This window comes from Lonchura striata, chromosome 8 (assembly GCF_050655825.1).
Source record: "Lonchura striata isolate lonStrDom1 chromosome 8, ASM5065582v1, whole genome shotgun sequence".
NCBI lineage: Eukaryota > Metazoa > Chordata > Aves > Passeriformes > Estrildidae > Lonchura > Lonchura striata.
Window position 1 is genome coordinate 18,343,708 of NC_140710.1, and position 25,897 is coordinate 18,369,604.

Sequence of the window (25,897 nt, forward strand, 5' to 3'; positions counted from 1 at the left end):
TAAGGTGGTGTGCAAGGGTATTTTTTCATTTGCTTTTGGGAAGTTTTCAGAATACAGCTCAGCTGTGAAAGGGGCGCATGCGCACACACACAAGCACAAAGGCAGGCACACGTGCACACACCTGGCCCTATAAACGCAGGGCAATGCAATCCTCTCTTATCCTTTTCTAAACAACTTCTTTAAAAACAAACTCCTCCAGACGCTAAAATTTCTACCACCTCCAAACACTGGTGAAGTAAATTGCCAAATTACAGCATTTTGCACCACAGCAACCAGATTTTACAAGGGCTGCACATCCAAATAAATGCCCTTGGGCAACCCATTCATCTAACAGCTGGAAAGGTGACACTTGACATTTGGAAACTTTCCTGTAAAGATTGCTGTAAGGCTTTCCCATTAGCTTCCTGGTGAGACTGTAAGGTTGAATAAGCTGCCTTGAAACCTGCAAAGGGTAACAGAAATGCTCTAATATCACAAGTCTGCTTGATTTAAAATTCTAATTCTCAAGCCATGACTATTCAAATTTTTTTCCAAAGTATTAAATACATTCTCGAGGGAAAAGAAAAAAAAAAAGCTTTGTGGAGGAAGCAGCATGATAAGAGAGGGTGGCCTGTATTTCTAAGAGGTTGAATAAGGAGACAAAAAGGAGGAGATACCTTCTCTCCTCTACCACAGTTACCCAAAATCACTGTGCATTGAGAAATTAAGCAAGCAGGTCCGGGATTAAAGATGTTTCACACTCAGCATTTTCATAGGGTCTAAGAAGGCAGGACACAAACAGTGCTTTAGAACAAGTGCGAAAAAATATGCACAGATACTAACAACAAGCTTTCAGTTGAAGTATTTTTAGGAAGTGAAATCAGACCCCAACAGCATGAAATTGCACAAACATGCAATCAGAGAGGCTTTGAGCAGATGGATGGGGGAGAAAGACATTGAGCTGTTACAGTCCCAACTTCAGTTGTTCAAATCTCTTTATGTGGGAGAATGAATCATGTATCACGTCTCTTAAAAGGCCCCTGCACTACGAACACGCTTTTTGTCAGTTGGTTTTCCAGGTTGTGTCTCTGCCTTGGATGTTTCTGTTCAGCTCCTCTAGACTTTGTGCCCATCTACTACAAAAATTAGGGCAGAGTCAGCAACGTGCAAGGAGAACCAAATGGAGTCATGTGGTTACCAGGTTTTTCAAGTCTACATATTACATTTCTCAAATAAATTCTCCTTTGCATTATTTGCCTCTGTGCATTTAATGTTTAGTTTCTGTTAAGCTCTTGTATCCAACTTATCAGTCTCATCAGAGCAAGCTTGGGTTCCAGTGTAGATAACCTGAGTGTTCTGTAAACTATTAGTAAACTAAAAATGTCTTCCCCAGGTAACAACACTGGCAGTAGTTAATTTTTACTTTATGCACTACTGGAAGATTTAACTTTTTAATACCTAGGAGCTCACTCCTTTTCCCCAATTACCCAATTAGGGCTTTTGCTCGCAGTGCCTGTTGTGCAGGGAGGCTTACTACCCTTGAGTGGAAATCAGAGCTGGGGCCAAGAAAATGTTGCTTGAATTTTAGTGTTAAGAAAATGTAAGAAAGCCGAGTTCATCTACCCAAACTCTAATATGTGATCCAAGATGAATTAATATGTAATGTTCTAATCACCAGATAATCTATGTATTTTTTTCTCAAAAGTTGTATAATGAATCAAAACCACAATGAAAATATTTTTGAAGTATCTAAAGGCAGATCAAGCTGGGAAAGATAAAAATATTTTTGAAGAAGTCACCTGGATGTATCTGTGCATGTACCAGGAAGCTTGCTTGCCATCGTTCACGGATTCCACTGTAGTGTTGGCAAGACCACCAATGTCACCCCCTGCAAACACCCAGGGCTCACTTGTTTGCATCGTTTCTGGGTCTATTTCAGGGAGACCCCATCTGTTAAACTTGATAGGTGCCATGGCCTCTCTGACTGTAATTAAATAAATGACAGATATGTTAATAAAAGAAAGAAAAAACTATTGCTAAAATCTGTCAAATATATGCTGATAACAATAAGAAAACTTAATGCTGAGGAAGATCTCTCTCATTAAGTCAAAGCCATCCTGACTTAATATTCAAACCCAGAACATCCTGGAAGAACGGCTCACTTCAAAACTTGTTGCACATATTAAGAATAATATCATAAAAGCACAATCAAAATCAAATGGTTAGAAAATGACAATATATTTTGTATCTTTTCACTACAATTTCTGAATTTTTTTAGAGCATGTATTAAAAGATCTTTATCATGCTGTTCGAAAACATTACATATAGTCATTTTGCACTTGAAATATTATTGTTCTCTAAATAATTTAGATTTGAAAATAAAAAATATTTTTATACCACATGGCATTATATAAGTGTCATTAAATACACATAAAGAATATTCTGTTAATATTTTTTAAATTTCTACATACATAAGGCACTTCAAAGTAGCTTGATAAAGAGAATAATCTTTTCAATAAATAGTTTTAGCAAATTTTGATGGCATCTATCAAAACGGGGGGGGGGGGGTTATATAGCTTTTGTGTGCAGTAACCAAACATGCTGCAATAAAATGCAGTTTAAAATTGCAATGTCCCTCAGGGACATACCACTGGCAGATGCAGATTGCCAAGGTCAATTAAACTGATGTAGTTGCACTGTCATAAATGTAAAAGAGAAACCTGCCAGTTTACGATGAAGACTTCTCCAACACAAAGGGCAAAATCATGGTATTGTTCCAGCACACAACTCAGTACAGAGAAAGCATCAAACACAGCTTTCCCACACATCACAGTGATGGGATTTTCATCCAAGGCTCTGTGTCTCCTTTCACTGCCAAATCATATATTAGAAGTGCATTTCAAAGTGGAGGATATGTATAATAAGGGGCAAAATTATTAAACAGGAAGCAAGACACAAACACTGTCACTTATTTGTCCCACCTACACTCTCCTCCTCAGCCTCGGCATTTACAAACATATCCAGAGGACTCAAATTCAAAGGATTTTTTGCAACTTGTTCAGAAGCCTGAGTCAGAGAAGACAGTTCTAAGCTGAAAGCCTGTAGCAGATTTTCTACCAGAAGTATTTAATCTATCTGCAAGACCTATTGCCTGCACAGTCTCTCCCACCTGGCACATACATGTGGCTTAAGTTAACAAAAATAATATTTGGGTAGCAACAAACTCAAAAACTTAAGAAATTATTTCCTGTGAAAATATCTAAATTACTGAAAGATCATATAGAACACAACTTTCAGACTGAGACATTTTTCATCTGGAAAATGAGGAGTTTGGTTTGTTTGGGTTTGGGCTTTTTCTGTTTGTGTGGGGTTTTTTTTAAAGGAAAGAGTTGGCTGATAGCAACATTATCAAAAATCCTTCAGAAATCAATACATTAACTTTCTCTTTGTGCCTCAGACTGTCTGTACTTCAAGAAAGCTTTTGATCATCTTATATTTGTCATATATAGGATAACTTATTGCATGCAGTGGTGCCATCTCAGCATGTGGTCTAGACAGCTCTCACAAGTTAAATATGTACAGGCTTGTAAAGACATGTTTGGAAAAAAAACAGAAGAAAAATTGGTACTGCAGGATTTGGTAGTGGGGATTCAATAGATGACTTCTGTCTGAGACAGGACTGAACCATAGAAAAGGTGTCTGAGGACAACATGCTGTCAAAAATGTAGTTTTTCAAAAGAAATTATGTAAAACTGGGAGTTCTGACTACTTATTTCATCTTGTGGAAAAATAGGGTATTACTTCTGTTGTCCTATATCTAATACCTTTCTCAAATCTCTTTGAATTGCTTTGTTCTAAAATAGCTGTCTGGACATAATTATACCAAAAGCTTTTTGAGTGTGAAGAATGCCCAACATATCTTCACCTGAAACATCTCTCCAGGCCTGGGGATTTGTCTGCCTGATCAGTATTTTTAAAATCAAGAAAAAACACTTCCCTGGTGGCAAGGTTGACATGGTATCCAACTGCTATGTATTTCTTTCTTATAATCTCCAAGATTTAGGTTATATAAAAAAAGGGCATGGTTCAAAAGCATTTTATATAAGAGCTCCTAAAATCCTCACAATTTGGATCTGATACTTGGTGTAGCTGGGAGGCTGAAGGCAGCACCTCCCAGACCTCCTGCACAAAGCAGGGAAGAACTTTTCAGAAAGCAAAGTCCTTTCTCTGCCCCTACAAGGGTGAGAGAGAGCCCAAGAGCCAAATCAGAGCTTGAACTATTGGTTCTCTGAATTGGTATTTGACACTGAACAAGCAAAGCAGGTATTTAATGTTTGGTGCATGATTTGAGACAGAGGTAAAAAGTACCCTTAAAAACCTTCACCCTCTCAGTTTCAGTCTTCAAAGTTTAAAACTAACATATCTTTTTTCTTGAAAATTCAAACTACAATCCTGTGTTTGTGCTGCAATCTCCTCCCCAGCCTAGTGAGATATTATATATCATTTGAAAAGATCCTTCTGGATGAAAGGTAACATACAATTTAATTATTCTACCGCTATCGACTGATGCTAACACAAATAATACCAAACAAAAGGACAGTGCTGAATATATTTTCCAAATTCGCTATATTCACAGAGCAAACAAACACAAATGGAAACACAGCAGCAAATTATAGCATTTGCAAAAACAATATTAAAATATAAGTGAATACAGAAAAAATATTTTAATTAACGAAACAAATCAAATGGAAAAGATTTCTCAAATAAAGCTTTAAAAGTGAGTCTCTGTGTGACTGCCATGACTAATTATGCATCTATGTAATGTGTGTTCAATTTGGGCTTATTTAAATAGCAGAAATGCTCATTAGCTGCAGTATATCTGTGAAGCTTCAATAAACAGTTTAATGGTTTTTATGTTTAACCAATTTGTTAAGTTCCTATAATTTTAGCTTTAGTAGCTCATTAATGTTATTTTTGATATCCATCTTACAGAATTCCTTTAAAGTGAATAGTAGCATTACTTCTGAAAAATACAAATCTACAGTAACTTTCTTAATCTGAAATGTATAACTACAGCTGTCACATGTACTAACAGATTTACTGCTGACACTGCCCAGTCTAAATGCCCAGCAAATAAAGAAAGGCACAATCATGCTTCTAACATTCTACCACACTACTGTCTGAATAGGATTAAAAAGTGGTTTGACTGGATAAAGCTGGGTCCAGTTACAGTGGGACAGGGTCCTGCTGCAACCTGCTAGTGATTTTATTTTCTGTCACCAGCAAGCTGAAGTGTCTGACGTGCATCAACTCAAAGAGTACAATTTCTGCCCTAAGTAAACAAGGCTTTAGAAATCGTCATGAAGCCACTTTTTGATACTGGGAACGGGTAATGATTTCAGAGCATGGAACTGCTGCACCCAAACTCATTCAATAAACCTATTTGTGCAGAAAAATCCTATTCCAAATGACTCAGCAGGAAAACTCCTATCTATTTCAATAGGACTCTTTTGAACATGTATAAATTTAAGTTTTATGTAACAACTTTTTTATAAATCTGGTGCCTCAAAGCCTGTTGGTGCAAGGCAGATGCTGTGCTAGCAGGCAGATGCCAGGGCATTCCCAGCTGGGGTATCACAGCCTCTCCTCCTCCCCTCTGCTCTTTCATTAGATAGTCAAGGCTTCAGTGCTCTGAGGTCAAAGTTACCCAGTTGTCTGAGTAGGTTCTGTGAAGAAAACTCAACAGTCCTTCCAAGTTCCAGAACTCCTGGTTTCTGTGCCATTTGGAGTTCTGTATTTGATCAAATGAAAATTAAAATCTTTTTCACTTATAAGGTCAGAGTTCTGCAAACTTTTTTTCTTTTGTTCCCTAGCAAATGCTTTTCAAACTGCAGACATAAAAATTAACTATGAGTGGGTTAAAATATAAAATTGTAAACAACTTGGGCAAAGTTATCTTTATTGTATGTTGAACTATTCTAGGGGAGCAGTAAGCCTGGGGTTTGCTGCTACGGTTTCCAAGAAAGATGACAGTTGTACTAAAAGTAAAAGCAAAATATCTGAAAGTTATGACTGATTCCTGGAATTATGAAATAAAGTTTTGCCCTTCAGTCAATGATGCAATACCTACCTAATATCAACATTTTCATAAAACATATTTTTGGCTCACAAATAACTTACTACTTCTGGGATTTTTTATAAAGGTGGTACTTGGATTTTGCTTGGATATTTTTTCATTTCTCTTTTTTGCTGTTCCAAGAAAATAAAACAGACATTATTATCATGCTAAGATTCAGTGTTCTGGTTATATACAAATTCTTCCTCTTTGCTGCTGCCTGGTAAACAGAGGATCAAAAATAAAATTAGGTTGCCAGCCCCCTATCCTGGCTTAGTCTTTTGCTCTGCACTGAATTTTGTAGTGCATTTTCAGTACTATTTTCCATACTTTCTCCATGGTTCTCATTGGAAATTCAAGAAAATAAATACAAACAAGGGCATTTGTTACAAAATTTTGCAGTTCTAAAGCCTTGTTCCCTTTGCTTATCAGAAGGATTAGAAAAGGGTTATTCAAAGTTCAGACTTTAAAATCAATGGGACTTGGTGTTAAGCAGGATGCAGAGGCTGAACACAGTGTGAGGGAGCACAGAAAACTCTAAGTGTATATGTTGAGTAGTTGCAATTAGGAATGGTGACAGAAGACATTTCAGTAATTCACTAGCACATTGTAAGCCTCAAAAATAACAAACTAAGAAAAAATCAATAGCCAAAGGAAAAGCACAAAATTCCTCTCGCAGTTCTTTATTTTTGTGGGTCAGTTGCAATGGCTTGAAGGCTCTTGCAGGGTTTGCAGTTAAAATAAAGCAGCCTGTACTTGCAAAAAAATTTTTCTTCAAGGAGAAGCAAAACATTTTTCTTACTCCTTCTGCAGCAGCTGGATTTGAACAATTTGTCAGACTGGTTTTTTACTGGTTTTAGTAAAATAGTAACCTTGAAACAGTCTAGAAGGCAACACCCCTGTTTCAACTATAAGCAACTCCAGGAACACAAAATGGAACTAGGAGTCAATTTTTTAAAGTAAGTGATGTATTTATATGATTCTCTATGGGAGGATGAATATCCACTACAACTGTTGCTCAAAAACACCATCAGCATTTTATATTAACAAAACAAAAAAGACTAAATACCTATTGTGAATGCATGGAATCTCAGTTGCAAATTTAATAGTTACCATGCAAGAATAGGAAACATCTTGTTGAGGATAATAGACTAGAAAAAACTTTCTAACCTATGAGCTATTTCTGCTCAGTCACCCACACACTTATGGCTTCTTACAAAACTTTCCAACATGAGCATCAAGGCTGCCCTGAACACTTTGTTGAACTGGGGCTAAGTCTAATTTTAATCTCTCAGGTTTTGACAGTATTGTCTTTATTGTTTTATCAGCAGAACCAGCTTTTATAGGATATAACCTGCTATATTAGCCCATACCAATACTACATTTGCAGTTCCCCGAGGTGCCTTGTGAACTAGGTCAATTGACAGTTCTTTGTATGAGCAGCAATTAACATGTTTATTCAACCTGCACCTGAGTCACCCAGTCACAGAATAATTGAGACCAGAAGGGCCCTTTCGAGGTTGCCTATTCCACCCCCTTCAAAGTTAGATCACGTTCCAAGTCCAATCAGTTTGCTCATGGCATTGTCCAGTTTTGAGTACCTCAAGTATTTTCATCTCCATCTTCCGATGGGGAATACCTGAATATTTTCTTATCTTGAATACAGAAGTGTACTTAATTTAGAAAAACCAATCAACCACAAAAACAGAAAAACACAACAAAACACTAAGAAATGTTTTGGTGGGTTTTTTTTTTCTTTTTCATTTATTTTTGTTATGTACACTGAAGTAGTCTGGAGTTTTGGTTGTAATACAGCTCAATAGCGAAAAGCAAATTTGACTTTCATTAATACAGCTTAAAAAAAAAGGACTTAAAGGCAACTGAAATTGTATGCTCAAAATAAGTACTTTATGCACTCAAGTCTTAGTTTCTTTTCACTTTTACAACATACAAAACAAATTACTTGCATTTTTCCTTTTTATTGATTGCTCTTCTAACAGCAGTTTCACCAAAAATACAGCATGAAACTGAGGTATTTTGCTCGCTCCCAAAGTAAATGACTCTATTCTCTCATGATCAGCTCACTGCATGACAATTCCCCTCCCATTTTATATTCCTGTTTAAAAACCTCTCAACAATTAATTTAGACTGTGAATGTGCCCTAGGAAATACAAGACTGGCACAGTACTATGGCACAGTACTTACTGGCTGCTTAGCACAGTAAGTTCAATCTTTTAATTGAGATAATTTTTAACGTGGGAGAAAACAGAATCGCTCCTGTATCATGGGGTCTATGAATCACACCAAAATATATTGACTGAATAGGTTAATATTGATTTACATCATGCAATTCTAGAAACCATTCCAAAAAACCTAAACACAGGGTTTTTAAAAGCAAAATTACCCACAAAATTAACAAAATTTGCCAAAATTCTCATCATCAGAGTAGTTAATGAATCTCTTAAGAAAAACCTTAATCTTCCTCTTCTTGTGTCCTGGAGGTTAGACTGAGCCCTAATATATGACCTACATAAATGCCAGTCTTTCCACAGCAATACAGCTCCAAGAGGAATGGCAGTCTGTTCTCTCCTGTGCCCTGTAGAGCAGGAGGCAGCAGCAGGCCAGCAAGCAGTCACTGTCTAGAAACTGCCTAGGATGCAAGAAACTCCCCCAAAGCATTAGTAGCACATACAAGATAGGAATGCTCCTGGTATTCACTTCACATGTTCCTCAAATACCAGGCTGAGAGGATTTAGAGTCCTCTCATGGTAGCAGGATGGTTTACCATTCTATACAACTGGATGCTGAGCAGGCAGTGCTGAGTACATCATTCAGGTTTAGAGCCTGCTTACATCACTGAGGAGTTACCATTTTACTTGATTGCAAAGATTCACAAAAGTACATTACGCTGAGAAATTTTGAATACCAAATCTCCTGGTCTTGTGCAATCTGAGGCACTTGCCAAGTCCTCTATGAGAGCATTTATGCTCTGAACCATGACAACAAGACCATGACAACAAGTCATGGGTTAATTGGCTGGTATGACCATGCCCTGGAGAGGCAGGCACATTGCTCACCAAGGCTTTCAGAGCCTGCTAACCTGTATGACCCTCTAGGTTAGCAGGACCTTCTCATTGTATCAATGTGTCCTCTGCTGAGTCAGTGTTTTTATTCTGAGGCACATTCAATGTAGGTTCCTGAACTCCTAAAATCTACCTAGTGTCAGAGGAGAACAGTCTAAACACTGCTCAGCTCCCATGCTCTTGACTGTATTAATGTTGATCTCTCTGCTAAATGGAGACAATTCATCCAATCTCTGAAATGTCATCAATGTACCAATTTCTGTATCTTTAATACAGAATTAAGTAATCGTTAATTTTTAAGACAGAACCTTGTAAAGTGCAACTAAGAAATACTGTGTAAGAGAGAAGTCTCAGTTCTCTTGTATATGCACAAGAAATAAGTAATACCCAGACCAGCTGAAGCAGAATAATGAATGTTTCAATGCCTGTTTAATTTGCAAAGTTAAAAAAAAAAAGATATTTCAGAGAGCAGAACAGTTCAGCTTAAAGATGTAACATAATGAGTTTCTCTAGAGTTAATTAATGAGACCAGAAGAAATTCCCAAGAGTTTCTTTGAGATCCCACTTGCACTGAGAAGGAAAATATATGCTGAGGAACCGAACTTCAATGCTGAGTTCCAGCTCTATACAGCAATATGCAGAGAACTGCTTAGTTACCAGACCCCCCAGTCTTTTTCTAAAAGGTGCACCTGAAAGACAAACCCTTGTAAGAAGACCAGCAGTCACAAGCTGAGTACCTCCAGAAGACTCATTTCACAAAACTGCTGAAGGACAGGACATGCAGCTAAAAGAACAGTCTGTATCTGCATTATTCAGGGTTACCTTTACTGTCATTTAAGATGGAGCCGAAGGCACTGATCACCACATTGGCTTTCAGACGGACAACCTGATCCTCATCTTCTTTCCAGTTTCCTTCGCTGTCTTGTTCAGTTCGAACAAATTCCATAGCAACAATTTGTCCACCTTTAAGAACAACTTTCCGAGGAGAGAGGAAAGGCAGAAATTCACACTTCTCTTCTTTTGCAAGTTCCATCTGTGGAGTAGACGCAATAAAATATATAACTTTAACATGCTGCATTATCATGGGAAAAAACCCCAAACAAACCAACCAGGAAACATTTTTTGACTCAAGATGTTACCATGGATTCTACTATAGCAGAAATCAGCCATGTCCAGTATGCAGCCAGTCATCCTCCTGTCAGCTTCAGAGTCTCTCATGCTATCAAATCAGGCAGTGGCAGTAAGTAAACTTTCAAGTCAAATATTACTCCAATATATTTTCTTATGTTTTCATTACTTTGAATATGTTTAACTTCTTTGAGGGTAAAAGATTTCTCTTACATAAATATCTTTTAAGAAGTGGCCTAATATTAACTTAGTCCATGCCCTGATTAGTGTTTACTATGATTTTAAGATTTTATTAAATTCTGACTACCATGTACAAGCAACATTTTTCTGAGTGACAATACAGACTTAAGATCTTCTGCTGTGGTAAAACTGCTTAAGTCAATCATCTTCAGAATTTGACTGTCTCTATTTACACAATTTTTTGAATATGTAATATCCCACCTGTCATGATTCTATCATGGCCATTATTAAATAAAGCTACTTTTATTTTACTGTTTTCAAGGCTCACTGCATGATTGGATGAGTACAAAAATTGACAACTTTTAGAAATTTACCCAGGCTTCTATGAAAGGCCATACAATGGTTTCAGTAATCTCATTGTGTCTAGAACTCTTGACTGAAGTGCAACAGAAGTAAATCATGCACCAAGAAACCCTCTATTACTTTCTTTGCAGCTCCAGTTCCCTTCTGGAAGATCTCAGGTGCCCACATTCTTGAAACAGACAACCAACTACTGCTACAAATGATAGAGATGCATTAGATGGTGTGCTAGTCTCAAGTATATAAAAGTGTAATGTACCAAATAAATGCAAACAGAAAAAGACCACCAAAATAAGAAAGAAAAATCTGAAAATAACCTCCTGTAGCACATATAAATTAAGGAAGCAGAATAATTTCAAAATGTGCAGATTGCCTAATAAATACCAAAGTACAAAGCCAAATTAAAACCCAAATAGAATCCTGAAATATGGGATGAATAGCATTGCTTCACTATCATTGGCAGTGACTCAAAGCCAAAATCACTGTAAGTAATTTTCTTACCAGCAAGAAAGGAAAGAAAGCCTTTTATAGGCTCACAAGGCAATGTCAGAATCATTGAGGTTCTTTAAACAACAGCCAGAAGATATCATCATAGGATCTAATCATGATCTGAAGAGATAACTACAATACTCTAATGGCTGTTTGATTCCCACATTGAAAATTTTAGTTCATTTCCTAACTTACAAGAAATTCTATTCCCTGGTTGCAAATACATCTCTCTGCCTTGTCAGGGAACATACAACAGTAGAAAATTGTTTAAATACAAAGTATACAAAGTGAGCCTCAGATCTTTAATAAACATTCATACATTTCAATAAAGGTTTTATAAACAAAACCTTTACCAGATATCTGCTAAGTACCTGTAGCACGCTTTCAGGCCACATAGAAATACCTAAGATGCCTTCTCAGAAATGCTGCTACTGAGTTTTACCTCTTCTGGGACAGCCCTGATATGAGTGAATCCCTTCCTGAAGACCACGAGGACGCGACGAGCTCCGCAGCGCAGAGCAGACGTTGCGCAGTCAAAAGCAGTGTCTCCTGCCCCGAGCACAATCACAGTTCCATGGACTGGTGGCAACGGAGAGTGACAGGCACACATCCCTGAAAGATAAAAGGAAAACCCCGTTTTCAAGTAGAGAAACCATTTCTGCATGACAGCTCAAAAGGTACTTGTACTCAAAGCACTGTAAAATTGCATCTTACAGTTTCCAAGCATGGAGTGTCACTATCAAATTATTCTGCTCCACTGAAAGACAGTTTTATTCCCCCTTTTAAGATATGCTCATATACATAATTTCATAGTCAGTACTCTAAGCAGCTGCATCTTTCTATTGAGAAAGAATTCAAATGACAACATGTTTGTAGGATTGTGGGTCGTGTCAGACTGAAACGAGAATTGTGAGACTTTTTTATTCAAAAAGTAAGTTTCTCTCCCATAAGATTCATTATCCTCCAGCTAAAAAAAAAACAAAAAAACAAAATAACAACGAAACAAATCAGAACAAAAAAAAACAACAAAGAACAAAAAAGGATGACCAGTTGTTATTAGTTACAATTTTGTGTGGTAGTCTACCAGTATCAGTCCCCTCAGATTTCTATAATGCACTGACACTGTTCTGGTGGTGACATGGTTCTCTGAGGCTATTCATCAGCTGAACATGAAGAAAAATAATATTGTTACAGTAATTCCTAGTTCTTCTACTGGAAGAAAATGTTTAATCTACAGTAGTTTTCTATAAATAATTTGTAAAAAGTTACATGGAGAAAATGACAACATTTATGTGTTTATCATCTACAGTTTGTATTTAATGATTCAATTAAAGAAGAAATAGTTAAGTAAAACTGAACTGTGTCTGTTACCTGGAAGAGACTGCACTTTTATCACATGTTTAAGTGATACATAACATCATAACATCATCATAACAACTAACTGTTGATTAGACAAATGGTTGAAAAATATTGACATAAATAATACAAAGCTATATTCTCATGAGTCCAGGACAGTTCCTGTCAGGAGGTACTTAGCTGGCCATTTACCTACTGTACCTTAACTCAAGTATCCTGCTAGAGCAGATTTTCACATGGAATTGTGGAACACAGGTATTACTGAAGTAAACAATCATTTTCATTTAGACATATAAGCAGAGTGAGAAACAACATCCTAATACACCTATTCTCTTTCCATTTGAAAAATGCTTAATGAATGCATTTTGCAAATGCAAATGACAAATGATATAAATTCCCCCCCGCCCATGCATGTGGTGTCACATTTAGTATTTATTTATTAAGATTCTCAGTCTAAAATTCTCTCTAAATTTTTCTCATTTATTTTTAGTGAACTTAATAGTCCATACAAATTGAGCAGTGGAAAAAGCACAAGTGAAGCAGGGGGCTGGCAGCTCACAGTGCCATTAGAGTGTGAGTCTAGAAGGGATCAGTCAGAGCAGCCTGCTTTGCTCTTGGGAACACACTCCTGAGGTAAATTCACAGCTATGTATTTGCAAGAGGAAACCCTTTTTTAGGAAAGTGTATTAACAAGTGGCATTCAGAATTAATAAGCAGGCAGAATACATATCTCACCATGAATAAGTCTATTATGTCTATTATTTAGATAACTGTCACAGTGAAAAAGGAGGATAGAGTAGGATGTAGTATGTATATATTTTATTTTACAATTTCATGCCTTAAAGAGCAAAAGGTGGCTTTAGCGACAGTAAAATTAAGTAAAAGAGTCCATGTTAATTAACAGACAACACCAAAGATCTATCTATTACTGTCAATCAGAAAAGGTTAGTTCTTCCAAGTTCATCCTTTTTCCTATTGTAGACAATATAAAAAACCCCATATTATCACATATGCTAGCTAATCAGGAGAGCTACTTTGCAATATTTTGAAATATGTGGATCACAGTATCTAGAGCCTCATGCAGACAGGTGATTTACAGTATGAAACTGCTACATATCTTGGAAGTCTATAAAGTATTTTTAGTCAAAGTGTTTCAAGAGAGTTTTGTTTTGCAGAATTTATATTCCCTTTGTTAATCTACAAATGTGTTGGACTGCATATTCTCAATTTGTTTTATTTTTAAGCATTTCTGCCTTCAAAAAGCAAACCCAAAATTTTACCCCTTTCTCCCAAATCATTTAAGATTACTTTGAGCTTAAGAAAACAGACAGAAATAAGCATTTGATGAAAACAGCAAAGAGATGGGACAAATGGGATGCAGAATTTCCCTTCTGAAATATTTTGCATCAAGTGGGATAATAAACTTCACTTTTGTAAGCAGAATAATCTGCCCCAGAATATATATTCCTCAAAATTGTTTAAGAAAAGTTTACTAAATAAGCAGGCAATCCTATCTGATGCTAAAAGAAATTTCTGAATGCTGAAATGAAAATCAATTTGTAGATTAAACAAGTTATATTAAGTTAGATGTAAAATACCACACTCTGTCCTAAATAAATAAAAGAACACCTGCATATGAATTTCTTTTTTATTTGGGGAATCTAGACCATGAAGAAATGTGGTATAGAAATCACATATTTGGGGCTTATGAGTTCATATTCAGGGACATCTGTACTCCTTAGGGGGCAAATGCAGCTACCTGTGAGCTTAAAGAAAGATGTGAAATCATAAAACAAGACTGCATTTGGTGCCTATGAACTGAGCACCTTCTTATTAACTCCTGTCATACTCCTGTTGTCCTGAGTTTTAGACTGTAAGTTCACTGGTAAGGAGCCAGTGCTGATTTAAATGTGTGCAGCATATGACTTGGGACCAAGTAAAAGAATTTATCAACAATCTACAATTCAGCTGCTTATACAAGTCAGAAACATCTTTTTTAATATCAGATTTTTTCAAACCATCTTATATATACTATTTTTATCAAAATACTTCATATAGAGGAGAAGCTTATCTTTTCACTATAATTCAAAAAAACAAATATAACTTATTAGGGGAAATTATTTGCCGTAAATTTAGATTTATATACATGATTCTTCAGTTTATAATCTCTGGGAATAACTTTGTTGACCATGCTCCTGAGGTTGCCCCTCACCAAGAGAAAAAAAACCCTGTCCCAGACATATTCAGTGGAAGGTACTTTGTAACTGGATGTGCTGCTTTGTAGCCAGTTTGATATAACTGCTAATGACTTACTGAATGTGATTACAAAAAGAACATAGTACCACACACCTGGTTTACTTGCCATTGCTACCAAAGGTAAGAAGTCTTTAGATGTGTAGAATCCTTGATTCATTCTCAGTCCTTGGAATATACTGTCTCTGTTTGGTTCTGGCAAACCTGAAATAGATATTTTATGGCACATAAGAATTACACACAAAATTTTAGCTACCAACATATATTTTGAATTACATGCATGTTCTCAAAACATTGTCAATACAAGCACTTTCACAAAGCCTTAGATGTTTCCAAAATAATATTGCAAATCATCACATTTGTAGTCTGCAGCTTGCCTAACTGGTGATTGTTTAATAGTACAAGCACTTGAAAATCAGGTTCCTCAACAATGTGTGTACTTGTATAACTCATAACAAAACAAATGCAGGGGAAAGGATTAGAGAGAACAGGGTGCAAAAGTAGATAATACAAATGAGGCAGTTAACAAACAGCTTAACTAATGAGGGGAGGAGGACAAATGGCAGTGCTGTAGGTCTGATCTGTATTTGTACGCCATCATTTTTTTGCCATTCTTGATTATTTTCTCAAAAACCTTGAAGTCCTGATTGTCTGACATTTCTTCCTCATTATCAAAAGCACACATTTAAACAGAATCCATAGGATACAGACAAGGATTCACTTCACAACAATTAATAGCAACAAATACCTTTCAGTTAGAAAAGAAAGCAGCAAAAAGCATCTTCCAGTTACCAAAGAACATCATCTCATCTTGATGTGAATGGTTGGACAGCACCAAAAGCTAGCCCAGCTAACACACCAGTTAAGAAATTTTATTAATGCAAATGCAATCAGGGTATTTTCAACAGTCTCAACTTTCATATTTACATCTAAAACCTCATAATATTATCAAAAGTATGCTAATTGATAATTACATACTGAAATTGAGTAAATGTCAACAATTTTTGTAAGAAAACATACTAGCACTGAGGCATCCTCAGAGCAAGCAGGAAGAACAGGAGCATACAAAGCAACCTGTGTTCCCTCCCTCTCAGGCATGGGTGGCAGCAGACTAATATTACTCCTCTTTGAGACACACTGGTCTGGAAAACCCTAACAACACAATTTTAGCATCTACAATAATGCAGAATTGCATGTTGAAGAGCACTTTTCCAAATAGGGAAGGTTTGGGGTCTTTTTGTATTAATTAAGCCACAAAAATCTGTCTCATTACAGCATATGCCCAGAACTACCTAATGAGAAAACTTAGTACTTTTTCATGAGTTGCCTATATGAAGGAAGTTTTTCAAACCTGTAGAACTCTGAATGAAATTATATAATATATAACTTAATATATAATACTAGAAAAATAAAATAACATTTTTAGATTTATTAGTCTCAGTGAAGCAAAACAAAATTTACTCTCAGTGAATTCAAAAGGCTTACAAGACAAAAAGCAAACCTGAAATTTGATCTCTATTTTTAAAGAAAAATCATTACTCAGTTGCTGAACATTCGAATCTGAAACCAACACTGATCTATAGTTGGATATTCAGAAAAATAAAGTTAAAAAATACTAGCACATCCTGAACTTCAAGACCTTTGAATGCTGTACTTTCTGGGTAGACTGAAATTTCAGCTAATGAATAATGGATATATTAAGAGGCTGCCAGAAATACTTAGTACTATTGAAAGTACAATATGGAAAATGCATTAAACAAACTATTTTTAAAAGGGCATCGATTTTTCTCTGTGTATATATTGCAAAATCATCTATGGCAACAAGAGTACCTCAGAAAAAGCTCTCAGTGACTGCCTGCAGGCAGAGGACAGAGTAATGCAACCATGTCTACTGAGATATCCATAAACCAACTCAGAGGCCTCAGTTTACTCTTGGGAGAAACACTTTAGTCATTAGTGGGATGTGCAGCCTGCATTAAAGATAATTTCCTTTTCACCTAATATATACTTCCATTCAAACTCAAAGAGAAGCCCTCAAAATATTTTTTCCCTTTTTTTCTTTTTTTTTTTTACTGCTTTTATCATCTCCTAATGAAAATTCTTTGGTCTCTAACAGCATCAGTATTTTAGCTCCCATAGGCTGAATAAAAAGTATAATAAAGGAAGTGTTACAATGTTTTTTTGTCTCGGTTCATCACTAGTCTTTTCAGTTTCATCACTGAAATAAAAGGAGTTGGATTAAGAGTACATTGGGTTCAATAATGTTTAGCCTGGCTGATATGACCAAACAACTGCCAATGAGGTAGTCAATATACGTGGCATTATCTGCTATTTATTTTACTATTTTCATTTTGCTGAAAACTCCCTGAAAATACATTTTGTGATATTTACATTTTAAAAACATGCAGGGGATTTCTTCTTTTATACTTATAAACACTTAGCACAGATTGAAGCTCTTTGCTAAGCACCTGCTGGAAATTGTATTGTGCTGGATTCTGATGCATCTGCTTTTGCTGTTCAGTATTTGCTATTGTAATTACTGCATTTACTTTTGTTAAAGTAGAGAGATTTAGTACTTCTTCAAGCCACTAGGCAAGTGAAGATATAGGCAGACTGAGGCAGACAGAGAAAGAGATCAAGAACAGATAAGATTCACTTTAGAGACACCATTTCATAATAAACATTCACCCCACAGAAGTATGCTTTACAGAGAGATCAAATATTGATAAATAGCCAATAGCTTCTTGGGACAGCAAATACTTAACGAAAAATAGCTGTAGAGGAAAAATGCAGTTTTGAGCAAACGGTTTCAGAGAAGAAATAAAATTTTAAAAAAACCCAGTCACCTATGAAAGACACAATTTAGGTCAAAATAATGAACCAAGAGAAATACTCTTTGAAGATAAATCAGAGAGAGCCTTTAGAAAAAGGGAATTCACACACTAGTACAACATAGCCAAGAGCCACCCAACAAAAAATGCTGAGAAAAATACAAGGTCTTTTCCCTACTTTTTAGGTTGAAGCCAAGTAAATCAGTTCTCTGTTCTCCAAATCCACTTGCAAGTTATCTAAATAGATTTTTATACGGTATTTTTATATGGTATTTTTTATTTGGTATTTAATGTTCTGAAACAATCTGTCACTATCCCACATCTTCCATCTTTAAATAATCTGTATCAATAGCTAGTGATAACAATTATTTCCTTCCCCTGCACTGAAGAACAACTCTTTTGAAGGGCAGGCAAGAGGAGGCAGATTAGAAAGGCAGCTCCCCTGCTGGTGTTTGGAGGGGCTCTGCACACCCTTCTACAAGCAGAGGGCTGTGCTGAGCCCCCATCTTCTGCAGCCACAGCCCTGGGCTGCCTGAAGCTGCTTTGCTTGCTGATGCCAGGGAACAAGCTTCTGAAGCAACTGATATCCAAACCACGCAATGAAGCCTCATGGCCTGTGGAAAACGGCATTTACTAAGAATAGAGAAAGTAGAAACATTGTGAAAATAACAGCTTGCATGACAGATCTAGTTCAGCTTTGCAAAATCTAACCTAGACAGTCCCAATCTGGGTCAGGTGCAGCACAGAAAGCAATTCATCTTGATTCCTGGCCCTCTGGTTTGCTGTGCTCTGCTTTCCATCTCCAGATGCTCCAGCTATCTCTCAGTAGGCACCACTAGTCTCTTTGCTTCTTTCCTTCATTTGAACCCACAACTCCTTCCCCAGTTTGCAATTCCTCAGCACCTCTCTCCCATGTATGACACACCCTATACTTTCCATAGTCCTAAACCACTACAACAGCGGCTTTGGAAAACACAAATTTAACTTCTTTTTATATCCTTTATATATACATAAAAATATACATGTGCACATATGTATTAGCAAAAACATAATCTGCCTCCTGTTAAGATCTTGTACTTTCTGTTCTCACAATACTGATGCATATCAAATTTCTTCATGCACAGTCTCAAGTCCATTGTTTCCCCTTACAGAAAATTTAGATACAAATCCCTAGTCCATTTGAGATATGAATTGCTAAATGATTAGAGTAAATTTGTCAGATGAACACAGCAATGTACCAGACTGATGCATAGACAACGTAAGGGATTGGCTTGCAGAGCAGGGCACCAAGTCCACTCAGCTGCTGTGCCAAATAAATCCAGGCATGTCAACACATCAATCAGCTAAGTCTGCTACTACTCTAATTATGAGCCTGATCTGGAAAGGGAAACTAAAGCAAGTACAGGCACTGCATATCTATCTCCTATTTTGATCAAATCCCCTCTCCCCAGCAACAGCTATGCTTCCGAGCCTGAACCTGCTCTTTGGATTACCGAAATCTGACATGGCTGGGCAAATTTGCATTTTCAAATGAACTTCTCAACTGATCTTAATAACTGACCCACAAAATAAGCTCTCATCCCTGGTAAGGGTCAAATGTAGTTTTCACTGGCAGCTGACTAAAAACACATCTCCAGACAAAAAGATAAAATGGAGCTGAAGGTGAAGGGTAAATATACAGGAGCCTACAGGGACAAAACTAACTAGAACATTTTTTTCTTCATTTTCCTCACATCAAACAGTGAAAAGGTTTCTTGCCTTCATTTTTAATTGGGATAATACTGAATTTTGATGGTGAATGCAATCTGTGTTTGAAAATACCAAGAGCTACTTTTTAAAAGTGAAGACACTTACTTTGTACATTTTTTAAATATTGAATCATTCAAATATGTTTTGCAATTACATTGCATGCATACATTTATCCAAATTCAATCAAAAATAAACAAAATGTGATTGACTGGCTATGCATATTCTTTTTTCTAACTTTTAAAACAAGGAAACTGAACACCAAACCCCACTCACCAATTTATGGATTATTTTTTAAATTTTCTCTTGCTTTACACATCTGGAGCTAGAAAGTTAGAGGGCAAGGACATTTTCCCACCTCTTTAACATCACCATGCTTCTGTTTCTGTGTTAAATCAGACTTTTTAAAATCACATTTGCAAGGAAAACTTCTCTCCTGTCCTTCACAGCCTTCATTACAGGAAATCATACGATTGGGTGGAAAGACTTTAACTGTCAGATATTACTGAGAATGAGGAGAAAAAATCCATGAATCCCATACAGAACTGGAGAGAAGAAACACAGGATTGATTTTCTGCATATCTGCTCCGGTGGCAGTGCAAACCTTCTGAAATAATATCCAAGAGGCTGAGCCCAGACAAGCTGAGCCCCAGCCTGCTACTCAGCAGAAGAAACTTGAGCACGGCCTGGCAAGGAGGCAGCACAGATTCTGCAGCAGCAGTTCTGCACCTCTGGCCAGGAGAAGGCTGTGCCCCTTCATGTGTCCTGGGATAAGGAGCCATGGAAGGCTGATGGCCAGAGACTGATGTGAATTTTATAGAGAAAATTACATTTTCTGATAATTCTTTTGTTGACTAAGTTTTTTAATATTTTTTGTTTTGATTTTCTTAAAAAGGATACGCTAAAGTAGGTACAGAGCTACGGTAATTTCCCTTTGAAGGTAAATTCTAAGCCCATCATTTGTCTTCTGAAAGGGTCCTTTTAAATTATCAGAAAAACACCATTTTGTCCCATGTCCCTGCCTTTTTACACACTGAGTGTTCCAACTTTCTCCTTGTGAGCCCATACAAAGATATTTCAGATGTAGCACATCTGATGACATTTCACACTTGCCCAGAGACTTGCAGCTACAGGTACCATATGGTTAGACTGTGACTACAAAGGTACATGGCACACTGTAAAATCCAAGATATAAGGACTACTTTAATAATTCTGATTGCTCTGATCTTCTTGAACAAGTCTCTTTTGTGGGCTAGGGTACTAGAGATCAAAATCTATATATTTAAAGCACTTTTATTTCATGTCACACAATCCATTATATGTATAAATTGGTCCATGAGTTTTAAATATGTTATTTTCTTGAATGATTACACTGAAACTAAACTTTCATAACTGTCAAATGTATAGTTTTACCTAGACATGACAGAAACGACTTGTATGCAGTGGGATATACTCTACATATTTGTTTCTAAGCCACATTCACCCACACCTATACTGACAACATTGCTGTCCATGGGTCAACACTGCACAGTTTAAAAATTATCTATATTGAAATCCATAGTCCAAATACAGTGTGCCTCAGAGCTGATTATGCTAAATATACCAGTACAACTCATGCTATGACATGCACTACGCATGGAAAGACAGCCATTACTATCTAGACAGTAACTTTTCTCTACAGTTTTAAAATATTCATATTGGGTATCTAGACTTTCAGAAAAGTTGCAAATACTCTGCAAGTGCTCAGCTTTTCTCAAGGTCAGTCCAATAGTGATTAGCACTTCAGTAAATACTTTTGAGGCTCGTATTTGTAAAGAATCTCTCTCGTTTTGCTGGAGATTTTTTTTTTTATGGGGACAGTTTTGTTACTTCCTGTTGTGACATTCCATAGAGTATGTTTTATAGGTGGTTGGGTTTTTTTTTGTTTGATACGTATGTTGATGGAGATAAGTGTTTTAATTACTTTTTTAATGTCTATGCTTTTGTATTTTCTCCCTCCCTTCCTTTATTTCCTGCTGTTGAGATTACTGCCTCATCTCCACAGCAGGTGGCTCTTTCAAATTTGTTTTCTCTGTAAGTCTGGTAGATTAATTTTGTAATATAACTGCTCCTTTTCTCTATTTTTTATCAATGATTTATTTTCTTTGGAAAATGTATACTTGCAAGGTTTTTAGGAGTTATTCCCTAACAATAGCTAAAGGCCTCATTCATAGAAAATTAGAAGGGAAAAAGTAAAATAACTACACTAGGGTTAGCCTTCTCTTACCCTCAAGTTAGAAGGAACAGTGTGTACAGCATATGTGAAAACACCCTGCACATCTACAGGCATCAGCCATACTCAATTGCTGCACTGCATTCTAAATTGAACAGCTATATCCGTACCATGGCTGTTAAAAACATCTGAATAAGCAGCTGAACCTGGGGGCAATGCAGTCTGTAGGTCTCACAACTTACTTTGTTGCTAAATGAGACACAGAGACAAATATCTGAAGTCTTGCAAATGATAAAGAAATAATAGGAGTGAGGGAGTCAGATTATTTAGCACTAAATTTTTTCTTATAATCCAATTTCTCTTTTGAGCACCAATTGACCAAGCCAAATTTAGAGGTAGCCAAAATTCACACGAGCTAGACATCAGAAAGTGTAGATGGGAACGACAGGCAGAATCAATCCATGTGAGTGACGGAAATCAGGATTATGACAATACAGTGTTGTCTGCCTGAGCATGGAATAGAAACCAGCCTTGTGGTCTGCCCTCACCACATCCAGGGATCCCATAATCACAAAGTGTCCAAAGATTAACCATAACTAATTAGCCCCATCAGATACAGACGCCACCCTTCATTTGATATTTTTGTAATCAGTCCAGCTGTACTAAAGGTTTTAGTGTACCCTCTACAGACTTCTATCTAGTCTTAATTGCTGTTTTTAATTTTATTATGGTCAACTTATGGGACCTGTGGCTTTGAATTTTAATAAGGCAACACTCAAGTATGACTAAAATACTGTATTTGCACGAAAGACATCAGTGTTTCAAGATGATAAAACAACAGTCAGGAGAAATTATGTGATAATTTTTCAAATCTCAATATGTGGCTATTCATTTAAGCACCATGAAGATTTTGAACTCAACATTTTGAGCCCTTATCCTCCAAAAGCACGCTACAAAAATGCATACCTCGGAACTGAAGCATACTGTATCACTGTTTTTAAAACATAATTCTTTACAGGACACACTAGAAGTGATACTAGATTGCACAAACATATACAGATTTCTAAATTAAGAAACAGATGGTAATTTTAGCCTTTCTTCTGTGTTTGGAAACTGATACTTAATGTTCCCCATATTTGAAGTAATCAAGTTGAGGATTTTAGGAAGTTAGCTGGTAGCCCTGGCGAATGAACTTGCTGAAATGAGAAGATCACTGTGAAGCAAACCTTATCACAGAGAAGGATGAATGCAAACGTCTGCTTACCTTCCCTCTGGTTCTGTTCTGCCTGGTGTTGTTTATTGCAGGACTTAAAGCACTGAAACAGTTTGCTATGAATCTTGATTTGTAGAACATAAGAGTTCTGTAAATTGTAATACAGAGTAACTGAAGAAACATCTGCTGTAAAGAATAAAGTGGAATATTGCTGCAAACCTTTCTTAAGTCATCTTGGCAACATTTATTATACTGGCGACAAATTTGAAAAGGTCACTAGCGAAAATGCATTTAGCAGTCTAAGTCCAATCCATCTCTACCACAAGAATGCATCATTCCACCCAGGAGTAGAGCTTGCTACAGTCTGCTTACAATAAAGCTAAACTGAATTTTAGTCCTGACTGGAATTTGGTCACTTCCCACCATGGAATTGAGCTGTCATTTTTCAGGAGCAATCTTGAACCAGGAAGGCTGAAGTTTCAGATCGAACATGCTAATGATGTCAGTTCCTTTCCCTCTTCCTTCTACAAGTTTGTTCCTAGCAGCAACCTGCCAAAGGAAAGACAGGGGGGTTGTGCTTCCTCCCAACACCAGCCAGATAGTACTTGCCAGTGTGATAAGCTGCAGCACTCTAGAGGAACAGAAACTGGTCCCAGTGCTTACTCATGTTCAGTAAATGTGCTGAGTGGCCCCAAAGCAACATTACCTCCTCAGGGACTGCCTATCAGTAACTTAAAGGACACACAAAAAAATCCATCATCTCAGAAACCATATGTCAGAACAGAAAATCCAAATATATGGGAGAGAAAGCAAAATAAACTGGATTGTGAGACTGAGAGCAACAGACTCCTGAAAAGAAAGCAGAAAATACTACCATACCTGTTTGCAATGGAGACATATCTTTCCCCAAGCAGACTCATTATAACTTAACTGTCTAATATGCCCTGTTTATAAGCAGTCATGCTGGTATATTTAAATAATCTCAGCAAATGAAAATTTATAAAGGGAAAATCAAATGTTAGCATAGAAAATCTATTCATATTAATTTTTCATTTCACAACATGGGAAAAAATCTTGAAAAGCTGTATCAATAGAGCCTACATACAATAAATACACTGGGAATGGATAAAATGAGAGTAAAACTGATGATAAACATTCACAAAGAAAAAACCACAAATACTCAGTTGGCATCATGAAGAAAAATAAATACTAAGCCTCTACATTATCACAAAGCAACAGATAAAAAACATCAAAGGCAGCAAATTTATCTTGCAGAAATATATTAAGAGTAATTAAGTCATTAATATTCTGGAATAACACCTTTGTCAGACCTCAGGCACTGTACAGCAAGGAAGTTGCAATGAGCTATACTGAGACAACATCAACTTATACTACCTAAAATCAACCTGCATTTTTGATATATGAGGAATATAATAGACAATAGGTGGTATCTGTGTTGCAATTCTAACCACTGATTTTTATAATACTGTTTCCTAAATTTGATGGAAGAGAGCAGTAAAGAATCATAGAAATATCTAGCTACAGTCATTTGTCTTAAACCCAAAACTATCCTTTCCTGCACACTACATCCACAGCTCCCATTCTCTTTCAATACAGTGACTGAAACAATAGGCTGAGTCAATCACAGCTTTGCACCCTGTGTAACTGGATCTATAGACATATTTGTAAAAACTTATTCCTTCAGGAAATAAATCCCACATGCTAAGTAATATTTGCAAAATACAGGATTTTCTGATCATTCCTATTTTTAAAATATTACAAGGATTCACCTTTTTTTTTATATGTAGAAGTCATCAATGTCATTCATCAGGGTCTGCCAAAAGCTAATGAGTAATTAACGCCCTATGTGAAGTTGCAATATAGGAAACAATTTTTTTCCCAGTTCTTTGTTAATGTATTGTACTGTCTCATCTTAAATCTTAGCATATTTATATACTGATTTTATCCACATGAAAGAGCAAAAAGATACTATAAAATGTATTCAGTAGCTACTACTGTATCATTCACCTACTCTGCATTTTTAATCACTTCAGTTAAACACTCTCTACATATATTTTAAAATCATGCCTCAAGAAAAGACTTCTAAACATTATTATCATGTAGCACAGATCTACAACTGAAAACCTATCATCAGTACATTCTGATGAAAATTAAATTGCTTTTTTTCCCTTTTTCTACAGCACAATATTTGACCTATGATAAAAAAAACATCCTATCAAATTTCCATTTATTATTTCTACCTGAAGGGCTTTGCCAGCTCACAAACATAAATCTCCATTTGTCAGGTTTAAAACTGTACCTGTCCCAGATGCTATGAGAGTTCATAGCTCTTGTCCCTTAAAAATTACCAAATAGCATCATGCAGCATAACCTCCCTGCAGCCTCCCCTGACCCTTGCAATCAATATATTCGTAACCTGTATGTGCACAGTTAAGGAGTACAGGAGCCGTGCACTATCCCAGTTAACCACACTGAGCTGTGATACTCAAATCTGCTCCCTTGTGTCTGCTGTGATCAATTTTAATCTCTGCACCAAGAATACAAGAACACAGCCCCTTGTTTCCAAATTCATCTGAAACGGATGTTATAGATTTGTAGGTCTGCACAGGAACTGTGGATTTAATACAACCAGCAGCTGAAAGAAAAAACACATCTAAGCTATAATTCATTCTCATTACCCTCAGTGTATTTTGGATCTTCAGAAGCAATGAGAAACACAAGAAAATGCACGTGTACTGACTTAAGGAAAGGTGAATTTGTTAAAATAACATCAGGTAACTGTTATTTGCTGAAGCTTTATCCATTACTGCCAAGTAAGGTGGAGGTCAGTCTCTCCATTATGATTACTTTGCTTAAAGGTTTAGTAATAGGCTGCCAATATTCCTTTCTCCTGGAAATGTGTCATATACAGTAAATTAAGCAGAAATTCCC

The 25,897-nt window shown here is 36.5% G+C and overlaps 1 protein-coding gene across 7 annotated transcripts in view; it reads right to left on the reverse strand.

Moving 5' to 3' along the window:
* DPYD (dihydropyrimidine dehydrogenase) overlaps positions 1-25,897 on the reverse strand; it is a 349,713-nt gene that overhangs the window by 166,024 nt on the left and 157,792 nt on the right. For all 7 annotated transcript variants that reach the window (XM_085586539.1, XM_085586538.1, XM_085586535.1 and 4 more), the window contains 4 exons: positions 15,040-15,147; positions 11,777-11,946; positions 10,000-10,210; positions 1,779-1,963 (listed from right to left, as the gene is read on the reverse strand). In XM_085586539.1, the coding sequence (XP_085442665.1) occupies positions 1,779-1,963; positions 10,000-10,210; positions 11,777-11,946; positions 15,040-15,147 (674 nt within the window). The remainder of the gene's footprint in view (positions 1-1,778; positions 1,964-9,999; positions 10,211-11,776; positions 11,947-15,039; positions 15,148-25,897) is intronic.